This window comes from Stegostoma tigrinum, chromosome 27, assembly GCF_030684315.1.
Source record: "Stegostoma tigrinum isolate sSteTig4 chromosome 27, sSteTig4.hap1, whole genome shotgun sequence".
NCBI lineage: Eukaryota > Metazoa > Chordata > Chondrichthyes > Orectolobiformes > Stegostomatidae > Stegostoma > Stegostoma tigrinum.
In genome coordinates, this window is record NC_081380.1 from 39,916,538 (window position 1) to 39,928,837 (window position 12,300).

Here is a 12,300-nt window from a genome sequence, read left to right on the forward strand (position 1 = left end):
ACTTTTCATGATTTGGAAAACTTCTATGACCACTCTTCTTATCCTTCTTTCCAAGGGGAACAGTCCCAACTTCTCCAACCTACCTTCATAATTGAAGTTGAGTTCTTGCAGCTGTTCTTGAAATCCTCCTCTGCACTCTTTCCAGTGCATTCAACAGTATGACAACGAGAACTGCAAACAGACTCCAGCTGGGCTCTTGCAGTAGTTCCAAATAACTTCCTTACTCACGCATTCTATGCCGTTATTAATAAAGCCCAGGAGACTGTTTAGAGACAAAAAAAATACTGGAATCCAGGTAGACAAACAGGAGGCTGGAAAAACACAACAAGCCAGGCAGCATTGGAGGAAAGGTGAAGTCAATGTTTCAGGTATTACCCCTCTTCAGAACACTGTTTGCTTCATTAACTGAGTACTCTATCTGACTTAAATCATTTATGCTCATATACACCCAGGTCCCTCTGCTTCTGCACCCACTTTAGAACTGTTTCCCTTATTTTATATTGTCTGTCAACATTCTTTCTGCCTAAATGCATCATTTCACAGTTGCCTGCATTGAGCTTAATCTGCCACCTATCTACCACTTTACCAACTTGGTTATGACCTTTTGAAGCTCACTCTGGCCTCCTCTGAGAATTTACAATGCTTTCAAGATTCATATAATCTGAAAACTTTGAAATTGCTCCCTGCACATTGAGATCTAGATCATTTGCGTGTGCCAGGGAAAGCAAGGGTCCCAGTTCTGACTGCTGGAGAACTCCCGCTATAAGCCTTCCTTGACCTGAGAGAAGATCCCATGACCATTAGTATCAGCAATAAATGCTGAAAAAGCGCTGTGAATGATGGAAAATTCCTGCTTGGGAAAGACATTACTTATCTTCCTGACGATGATCATTGACAGAGTCAAAATTAGATGAGAAGAAAGTAGAATTGAGTTCCCAGTCAGTGAGAGTTGGTGTTGGTTTAAGGTTGGGATTGGGATTGGGGTTGGGTTGGGTTGGGATTGGGGCTGGGGTTGGGATTGGGGTTGGATTGGGGTATGTGTTGGTGTTGATGTTGGGGTTGGGGTTGGTGTCAGGGTTGGGATTGGGGTTGGGTTTGACGTTGTTTTGCGATTATGGGTTGGGGTTGGGGTTGGTTTTGGTTTAAGGTTGGGATTGGTGTTGGGGTTGGGAGTGGGGTTGGGTTGGGGTTGGGTTGGGGTTGGTGTTGGGGTTGTGTTGGGGTTGGTGTTGGAGTTGGGGCTGGTGTTGGGTTGGGGTTGGGATTAGGGTTAGAGTGGGGTTGGTGTTGGGCTTGTGGTTGGGATTGGGATTGGGATTTGGATTGGGATTGGGTTTGGTGTTGAGGTTGGGGTTGGTATTGGTATTAGGATTGGTGTTGGGGTTGGGGTTGGGTTTGGGATTGTGTTGGGGTTGGGGTTGGTTTTGGTTTAAGGTTGGGATTGGGGTTGGGGTTGGTGTTGGGGTTGTGTTGGGGTTGATGTTGGGGTAGGGGTTGGGGTAGGGGTTGGGATTGGGATTGGGTTGGGTTTGGGTTGGGGTTGGTGTTGGTTTAAGGGTGGGTTGGGGTTGGGGATGGGGTTGGGGTTGGTGTTGTTGACCATCACTGGAGATCCTGGGACTGTGTGTCCGGCCTTCCTGAGTTGGAAATGAAGTGGGGTATTTTCTCGGTTGTGCCCGTCTATTTAAAATGCGGTTGTGTAAAATTAAACTCTCACTGGGGGTGTGACCTGGACTTTATTTGAAGCTTCCTTTAACACGTAGACACGTTGTCTTCCAGGGGCTCAGCTGCTGCCAATGTTGTCTCTCAGTACTGTCAATTTATCCTCCTACTTGTGTACATTCGATGGAAGAAGCTGTATGTTGGAACATGGACAGGTAAATTACAATTCAAGTTTATTCCTACAAAGACCATTTCAAGTGCATTTCTCTCCTCATCTTCACTTCGGATTTTCAGAAGGTGTTTGGTAAGGTACCACACATTAGGCCACTTAATAAGATAAAATGGAAGGCCACAATAGTCCTGCTCTCTCATTAGAGAGGAATGATTTTAGCCAGAGGGCCACCATGCCTCGGGCAAGGGGAGAGGTTGAGAACCCATGATGTTGGTGTTACTCTGTGCTGCAAACTAGCCTACCCAAACTAAACCAACCACCACTTAGTCAGATAAAAGCCTGTGCCAAAATAAAAGAAAGAAAACAAAGAAAAAATATAGAAGGCCATCAATAAGCGTGTAGAATTAGACCCTATATGTACACATGGCTGCGAAGGAAAACCGGAAGTGAGGTAATCAATTCCAACAGACCCCAGATTTTAAATAACAGGCAGGGAAACACAACGGCACTTCATCGGAGGCTGCATTGATGATGTTACCCAGCAGGGTAATGAAACGTCTGGAAACTAACGAACCAGCTTGGCGAGCCAACCACAATAAAGAACTGCAGATCTGAAACAGACAAACAGAGAAATTGCTGGAGAAATTCAGCAGGGCAGTTGAGGCTATGTGATAAAGTATATTCAAAGTTGAGATTTTTAATCAGTGAGGGAAACAAGGGTTACAGGGCAAAGACGCTGAAGTGGAATGGATGATTACCAGATCAGCCATGACCGTATTAAAATCTGGAGCAGAACCCATGGATGAAATAGTCTATTCTGCAGCTGTATCTGATGGTCTTGTCATTTCCGTTGTTCCCAATGTCATCCATTGTGGAAATGTCCTCCAGTCCGGGACTCACTTACCTGCACCAGGTTCCAGTTCGGGACTCGCCTCCCCGTGCTGTCCTCCAGTCTGGGACTCGCCTCCCCATGCTGCCCTCCAGTCCAGGACTCTCTTCCCCGTGCTGTCCTCCAGTCTGGGACTCGCCCCCCACGCACTGTCCTCCAGGCCGGGACTCGCCTCCCCGTGCTGTCCTACAGCCCGAGAGTCTGGGACTCGCCTTCCCGCACTGTCCTCCAATCTGGGACTCGCCTCCCCATACTGGCCTTTCATACTGGCTGCTGATCTGGGATTTGTCTTCAGGACTCACCTCCCGCGCTGGTCTGGTCTGGGACTCACCTTCCGTGCTGGTCTGGTCTGGGACTCGCCTCCTGTGCTGGTCTGGTCTGGGACTCGCCTCCCGTGCTGGTCTGGTCTGGGAGTCATCTCCCATGCTGGTCTGGTCTGGGACTCACCTCCCGCGCTGGTCTGGTCTGGGACTCATCTCCCGTGCTGCTCTGATCTGGGACTTGCCTCCTGCGCTGTTCTGGTCTGGGACTCGCCTCCCGTGCTGTTCTGGTCTGGGACTTGCCTCCCATGCTGTTCTGGTCTGGGACTTGCCTCCCATGCTGATCTGGTCTGGGACTTGTCTCCCCCGCTGGTCTGGTCCGGCACTCGCCTCCCGTGCTGGTCTGGTCTGGGACTCGTCTCCCCCACTGGTCTGGTCTGGGACTTGCCTCCATGCTGTTCTGGTCTGGGACTCACCTTGCCGCGCCGGTCTGGTCTGGGACTTGCCTCCCATTCTGTTCTGGTCTGAGACTCGTCTCCCCCACTGGTCTGGTCTGGGACTCGCCTCCCGTGCTGTTCTGATCTGGGACTCGCCTCCCGTGCTGGTCTGGTCTGGGACTTGCCAGTACCGAACTTTAAATTTTGATCAGATAAGATACAAAGTGAACACCTTTCACAGAGTCATGGAGTCAGAACCATACAGCATGGAAACAGACCGTTCAGGTCCAACTAGTCCATGCCAATCATAATCCCAAACTAAACCAGTCCCACCTGCCTGATCCTGGCCCATATCCCTCCAAACCTTTCTTACTCACGGACTTATCCAAATGCTTTTTAAACATCGTAATTGTACCCACATCCATCACTTCCTCAGGAAGTTCATTCCGCATGCAAACAACCCTCTGTGTAAAAAAAAAGCCCCTCATGTCTTTTTAAAATCTTTCTCCTCTCACCTTAAAAATGTGTCCCTTGTGTCTTGAAATCCCCTGCGTTAGGGAAAGAAAACAAATACCATGAACTCAATCTATACCGCTATTTTATAAACTTCTATAAGGTTCATTCTCAACCCCCTATGCTCCAGTCAAAAAGCTCCCAGCCTATCCAGTCTTCCTTTATAACACAGACCTTCCATGCCCAGTAACACGCTGAACCCTTTCCAGTTATTAATATCCTTCCTATAACTGGGCAACCAGAATAGAGGAATCTAAGAGGCAAAAATCCAACAATTAAAGGGAATAACAATTTTCTACAGCATGGGAAGAGGGTGTAGATTGTTGGATATCATTGGCATAGAGATGCAGTAGGAAACATTCACAGTTCTTAGACCAGCCAGAAGCTGCCTCTCTGGTCTAAAGATTGACAGTTAACTGATCCTGGTGACCCTCAAAGCCAACAACGCTCCAACTAGTCAACATCCTCCTCTCATGCTCTTTAAATTGATGTTCCTTCTGAAAATCTAATTCTTTTGATTTTATTCTGATAGTGGCAAAGACAAAAAGCTTCAACTTTGTATCTACGTTTAGCAATATAGTGACAAGCCCCTTTTTCCAACTGAAAAAGCACGCAGCTGATCTGTGTCTGTACCATGCCACCCATTAAAAAATGCAAAAGAGAAGTGCAAATAATTTGAGTAACATTCATTTCAAGGTGGCGTGACTCTGACCCAAATATTAAGTTGAACTGAAAGGGTTGAATGAGGTTTCCTTGCTCCTACTGTCCCTTCATCTGATTATTCTCAGATATCTCTGGCTGGATTTTCCTTGTGGAGGTAGGAATCTGGAGGAAAGCTTGATTCTGGGCAGTTGACATGCCCCAGCCGTGAGATTTTCTATGAAACTCCAATCTACCCAGGATTAGGGCCTTTAAGACCCTGAAGACAGCTCTGTATCCATCTTCCCTGATCATTGAGGGATTTCAGAGAATGAAACATTCTTCATATTCAAAGTTATCAGGGCAAATGGAGAATTGGAACCCAAAAGAGGTTTTGGAAAGGATGTTTGTTAAAATTGGACTTCTTGATGCTTTTGGAGGCGGCACGGTGGCTCAGTGGCTCGCACTGCAGCCTCACAGCACCAGGGACCCAGGTTTGATTCCAGCCTCAGGTGACTGTCTGTGTGGAGTTTGCGCATTCTCCCCGTGTCTACGTGGGTTTCCTCTGGGTGCTCTGGTTTCCTCCCACAATCCAAAGATGTGTCGGTTAGGTGGATTGGCCATGCTAAGTTGCCCATAGTGTTCAGGGATGTGTGGATTATATGGGAATGGGTGGGACGCTCCAAGGGTCAGCATGGACTTGTTGGGCCAGCGGGCCTTTTTACACGCTGTAAGGATTCTGATTCTTTCCTTGCACAAAACCATCCCAATATTATGCTTAAAATCACATTGTTCAGTAATCCCTACAGAAGCAAGTAATTCAACCCAACAAGACCACACCAACTTCCCAAAGAGCATCCCACCCAGACCTACTCCACCTCTGTAACCGTGCATTTCCCATGGTTAATCCACCTAGCCTGCACATCCCTGGACACTATGGGCAATTTAGCTTGACCAAGCCACCTAGCCTGCACATCTTTGTGCTGCTGGAGGAAGAAAACCAAACCAACTGGAATGGAGCACGTACAAACTCTACACAGATAGTCACCCGAGTGTGGGATTGAACCCAGGCTCCTGGCGCTGCAACCACTGAGCCACCGTGCCCACACTGTTCTTGCGTTGCTGTCCTTGTTCCCATCATGTCGCTATGGGCTGTCTTTAGAGAACACTTAATGGCTTCCCATTTCATGTAAGTCCCAGGAAGTCTGAAAACAAGGGCTTAACGAGCTCCTCAATGAACTAAAGATGGTCAATTAACCAGGCTAGTGACTTCTCTTTCCCTATTGACTCCCTTGGGGAGATGATCAGATTTGGAACAAAGTCTCCAGACTGGCCATTGGTGCCAATGTGTTTCCACCCAGCTCCCTTCAATCCCAATTTGGAAAGCGAAAATTCCATCCTTCCCATATCATTACAGTATCTCTGTTCTGTTAATCCAGGATGGTCTGTTGACTGCCTGCAGGAGTGGGGCAGCTTTGTACGACTGGCAATTCCCAGCATGCTCATGCTGTGTATCGAATGGTGGACTTACGAGATTGGAACCTTCCTAGCAGGTAAATCAAAGAATGTCACTTTGCCAAACAAGTCTCTTGAATCCTTGCACTCGGTGATGAAAGGTGTGTTGTAAATGTAAGTTCTTTCGTTAAGTGGGGAGGCGAAATCTGCTGTCACAATCCAATGTGAATTCAAAGTTTTCTTATTGATGAAGAAACTGAGTTTCCCGTATGAGGACTAATTCTAAACCTTCTGGCAGACAGTCCGCAAATTATAAACAGTCAGGAGAAGGAATTATCCATTAGGGGCGATATTTATTATTGAACAACATCCTCTATTATCCCTGAGAAGCTGAGAAACAAAATGGCAGGGAGAACTATGAAGAAGTCCAAAAGTAGACAACGCAAATCTAGGATAGACACTAGTAAACCCAATGAGGAGTTCAGAAGGAGTGCCCTTACCCAGAAAATGTGGAACATTCTACTCAAACCATCGGAAATAGGAACAGTTGTAGGCCATTCAGCCCCACAAGCCGGCTCCACCATCAGTTGAATCATAGCTCATCAACATTTCTCACATCTACTTCCCTGCAATTTCCCCATAACCCTTGTTTCTCCGGCTGATCAAGAATCTCTGTATCTCAGCTTTAAGTGGCACAAGGACTCTGCCCCCACAGCTCACTGGGCAAGGTGTTCCAAAGATTGACAACCCTCTGGGAGAAGAAATTCCTCCTCATCTCAGTCTTAAATTGGCGTCCCTTTATTTTGAGACTATTCCGTCTGGCCATAGCATAGACTGATTGAGATGAATGCCATAGAGGTAGTTAAGTGATCAGTTAGATAAGCACAGGGGAGGAAAGGTGGAAGGATCAACTGACAGGATGAGGTGAAGTAGGACAGGGGGTGGTTAGCATGGATCAGCAACACCAATATGAAGCAATCCATTCAAACGGCCTACTTTTGTAAACCCATGTAACATGTGCCCAGAAGACACACTCAAACAACCGTTTGTCCTATTCTCCCTGTACACACTAGTGAAGAATCAGATATAATTTGACAGGCACCATCTTCCATTCAGTCACATAACAAGTTACTGCACAGTTCCCTCAGAGCGATATAGCAATGAACATTAATATCAAGATTATGATCTCCAAACAATAAAATTAGTGGAAGGTAACAGAAATAAAAGGTCATACAATCACATGATATGTTATTGAACTAACACTTTTACTGATTCAGCAAGTTGCAAGTAGTGCCATTAAATTTTTATTGCATTCTTATGTCAAAACATACTAGATAAACAAAAAGCCATAATGATCCTGCACAGTTATTATAGATTCATAGTCTCATGCAGCACAGGAGGCCAGCGTGACGATGCCAGGTATTTGAAAGAATGATCTCATTAGATCTACTTGCTTTACTTTTTCTGCAGTACCTTGCATTTTTTATTTCTTCTCTTTTAAGAGTCGATCTGATTTTCATGAAGAAGTTGGTATGGAATTTGCTTCCATTACCCTTTGAGGTTATGCATTCCACATTGTAACAAGTCACTGCATAAAATGATTTCTTCTCATCTTGACCTCCCGACTCTTGAACTAATTATCTCTGTTCCCCTAATCCCTGATGGCCCCATTCCCATCGGTGGGAACAGCTTTACCCTCTACTCCTAGACAGCGCATGTTGCATGTCCTGTGTACACAGCAGTCACTAACAGTTATATGTTTATATTTAGAAACCCATTTCATGGGAAATATACCAGGGATACCATCCAATGGTTTGTGTGTCTCTGTTAGGGGGAGTCTATCTTGTTTCTATTACAAGTTTCTCCTTTACCAGTTACATTTTCCCTCTCTCTCCTTCAATTTCCTCCCTGTCCCTATCTCACCCCAGCCCCACATGTTTTGAGAAAAAAACCATATTGCCAACTTTTGAATGAGAAAGCAGAAATTCACCAAAGATCCTTGATCAGCTCCTTTCAAACCCATGACCATGTCCAAAGAAGGACAGCAGGAGGAAGGAAGAGGACACATCCCCAATGACATCAATGGAGCTGCAATGAAAAGGCTGAGAACTTCAAGTTCCTGGGAGTGATGATATCCAACAATCTGCCCTGGACCACCCACGTAGATGCGATGGGCAATGCCTCTTCTTCCTCAGGAGGCTTAGGAAATTTAATGTGTCCATAAGGATCCTCACCACCTGTTACAGATACACTATAGAAAGCATTCTACCAGGTGCTTAACAGCAACTGGTCTGCCCAGGTTTTAAGGAGCTGCAGAAAGTTGTGTGCACAGGCCAGATCATCACAGAAGCCAAACTCCTACCTGTGGAGGAAAGAAGGGTCTAGGCCCGAAACGTCAGCTTTTGTGCTCCTGAGATGCTGCTTGGCCTGCTGTGTTCATCCAGCCTCACATTTTATTATCTCCTACCTGTGGATTCCACTTACACTTCTTGTCACCAGGGAAAGGCAGCCAATATTATCAAAGACCCCTCCACCCCAGTAATGCTCTCTTTCAACCTCTTCCATCAGGCTGAAGATATAGAAGCTTGAATACATGTGCCAACAGGTTCACAGTTTCTTCCCTGCCACTATGAAACGGCAGAATGGACCTTTCTTAACTTTAAACAACGTTGATTTTGCTTTGTGCACCTCCTGTGCAGTTGTAACCTTGTATACCTCACCCTATGATCTGGTATGTCCTTGTTTGCTATGATCTGCCTGTACTGCTCGCAAAACAAAGCCTTTTCACTGTACTTAGGTAAATGTGACTACAATAATTCTAATCAAATCGATGAAGGGCCCAGGCCCGAAACATCGGCATTCCTGCCCCTGGCCTGCTGTGCTTGTTATCTTGGATTCTCCAGCATATGCAGTTCCTATTATCTCTCTCCCAAATCAAACAAGGCAGCAGATACACGAGATCACCACTACGTGAAGATTCCCCCCTAAGCCACTCGCTGTCCTGTCGTGGAAATATATCGCCATCCCTTCAGTGCTGCTCAGTCAAGATTCTAGAAATTCTTCCCTAAGGGCATTGTGGGCCAACCCACAGCACCTGGACTGCAGCGATTCAAGGAAGTAGCTCACCAAAATTTAATGGGACCGTTTGCAACTTTCTTAATCAGTATCATGTGTTTTTATAACTGTTTCATAGATCATAGAACCCCTACAGTGTGAAAACAGGCCCTTCAGACCAATAAGTACACACTGACACTCAGACTCACCCCCCATAATCTACACATCCCTGAACACTACGGATGATTTAGCACGGCCAATCCACTCTAATTTACAACCTTTGGACTGTGGGAGGAAACCAGAGCACCTGCAGGAAACCCACACAGACACGGGGCGAACATGTAAACTCCACACAGACAGTGGCCTGAGGCTGGAATCGAACCCGGGTCCCCAGTGCTGTGAGGCTGCAGTGCTAACCACTGAGCCATTGTGCCACCCAAATATTGTTTGACTGTGCCTTCTCAAGGGGCAACTAGGGACGGACAATAAATTCTGGCCCAGCCATCGACACCCATATTCCATGAACGAACTAAAAAAAATGAAAATGGTCTTACGAGGCACAGTGGGTAGTGATACTGTCTCTGAGCCTGAAGTTCCAGTTTCAAGTCCTGCTTCAGCACTTAATGGCCATGAAAGATAAAGTGGCCAAACATTTTGAGCTTCCACCTCCCGAAACATGCCAGGAACTGGTGCTAAAGACAGGAGAGATTCTAGCTCAGCTGCATGATGGCAGAACAGTGTGGCCCTCCACTATCATTAGCTCCAGACAATAATATGCAGGTAAATGTGGAATCCTTGGGGACCCATGTGGCAGGACAGTCCATGTGGATTTGATTGGTGCCAACAACAAGGACTTGAAACCATGTTCTTGTTATACGAGAAAAAAACTGTATTTAAGCAGAATTCAAGTCCACATTCTAATGTGGGAGCTTTGATCTAACTAGCTACACTGCGGAACTCACACACCTTATGAATTACTAGCTCCCCATATTTATACAACCAATTCAAACCCGTTCATTGATTTATCCATCACCAATTTCCTTAGATCACCAGCATTCCTTCAGGCCATATGAGATGATAACAGATACCCCTTTGCTTTTTAGAGAAATCAATCAGAAATAAAAAGACTAACAAAATTAGTACTGATTATGTTCCAATGATTTTCTTTACACACTAAAGTTCCAAATATCTCTTCACTCATACGTCCAGCACTTTCTGAGAACCTGCTGCTTTCCACCCATTTCTCTCTCCACTGATCTCTCCATTTCTCCGCCATCTGTTTTAAAACTGCAATATCAATCCTCAGCCTTTTTTCATTCACATATTTTGTGGAGTATACGCGATCTAATTATCAATATACCAAATCAATTTAGGCTGTACCAGCATTTATTTAACTTTCTGAGTGTTCCCAATGCATTTGGATGCTCTTTTGACGTATGACAAAATATGATCACCCTGATCTGATCTCCCTGAAGAAATGCAACCTTACTATCTATTAATCTACAATTCCCCCAAGAATTGTTGCTATCAAAGGCAAGAACATTTTCAAAATTATTTCTCCTGCCATTGGTGTATCTACCCTATCTTGATTCAGCAGTTTCTCTTAGAAACTTTGTGCCATTAGCCTTGCTTTATTCTTACGAGCCCCATTAGTGGACACCACATCTGTACATCTCCACCTCTGTGATAGCACTGGTTCTCTTCCATAAAGCACCTCTGTGTACACCCAAATTACTTATCCAGTTTTGCCATTTTGTTGTTTAGCATCTTTTATTATCTTGTCTTCTAGTTTCATGGTCACTAAGAATTCCTGATCACATGGGCTTCTGCTCCTGGTGGTATTTCTGGTTTGTATTATATTTCTTGTCCTTGTTAAATTACACTCTCGATCTATCTCTTTCTGGACTGCTCCTGTTTGACCTACCCCTCTTATTAATAGGATTTCTTTCAATGGTTCACAATTTATTTTCCGGGGTATTCTCTCTCTCAGACCCACTGTTTGAGCTTACACTGCATTTTCTTGCTTTCTATCTTTGTACTTCATATTCCCAATCCATGGGCTGAATCTCCTGTCCTCATCCTGTCCATCCATCCAGCTTTTACACGTCCCAATGGCCTTCCCTGCTGTTACCTGTAATAGTCACGTTTTGGATGACCAGCCCCTCAGGTCAATATTTGACATTAGACCCCACTTTTGTCTGCTGTTCTTTATGACCAATGACCCCATTTTGATCAACCGAACGGATCCGTCCATCATCAGACAAATGGCCAATTGCATCAGATTGATTCTCAAAGCTGTGCAGTGTTTGAATATGAGATGGAGCTGGGTTACTGTCTATAAATCCTTTAGAATCTGCAAACTTATAATCTATACCCAGCAATCTTGAAGTGTGTTCTTGAACGATCTGTACAATGATTTTTTTTTAACTTTACCAATAACCTTCTGGATGTGAGTTCGCTCGCGTAGCTGGAAGGTTAGTTTTCAGACGTTTTGTCACCATTCTAGGTAACATCATCAGTGAGCCTCCGACGAAGCGCTGGTGTTATGTCCCGCTTTCTATTTATCTGGTTAGGTTTCCTTGGGTTGGTCATGTCATTTCCTGTTCTTTTTCTCAGGGGATGGTAGATGGGCTCCAAATCAATGTGTTTGTTGATGGAGTTCCGGTTGGAATGCCATGCTTCTAGGAATTCTCGTGCGTGTCTCTGTTTGGCTTGTCCTAGGATGGATGTGTTGTCCCAATCAAAGTGGTGTCCTTCCTCATCTGTATGTAAGGATACGAGTGATAGTGGGTCATGTCGTTTTGTGGCTAGTTGATGTTCATGTATCCTGGTGGCTAGCTTTCTGCCAGTTTGTCCAATGTAGTGTTTGTCACAGTTCTTGCAAGCTATTTTGTAGATGACGTTTGTTTTATTTGTTGTCTGTATAGGGTCTTTTAAGTTCATTAGCTGCTGTTTGAGTGTGTTGGTGGGTTTGTGGGCTACCCTGATGCCAAGAGGTCCGAGTAGTCTGGCAGTCATTTCGGAAATGTCTTTGATGTAGGGGAGAGTGGTTATGGTTTCTGAGCCTGTTTTATCTGTCTGTTTGGGTTTATTGCTGAGAAATCGGCGGACTGTGTTCATAGGGTACCCGTTCTTTTTGAATGAGCTTCCAGCTCAGCGAGCAAACTCACATCCAGAACCTCAACCTGAGCTACAAATCTTCTCAAAACTCGCTACCAA

At 45.2% G+C, this 12,300-nt stretch overlaps 1 protein-coding gene across 3 annotated transcripts in view; it reads left to right on the forward strand.

The window, feature by feature from the left end:
* The window catches only part of LOC125464651 (multidrug and toxin extrusion protein 1-like), a 77,670-nt gene that overhangs the window by 42,531 nt on the left and 22,839 nt on the right, over positions 1-12,300 (forward strand). For all 3 annotated transcript variants that reach the window (XM_048557290.2, XM_048557292.2, XM_048557291.2), the window contains 2 exons: positions 1,780-1,877; positions 6,012-6,125. In XM_048557290.2, coding sequence (XP_048413247.2) covers positions 1,780-1,877; positions 6,012-6,125 — 212 coding nt within the window. The remainder of the gene's footprint in view (positions 1-1,779; positions 1,878-6,011; positions 6,126-12,300) is intronic.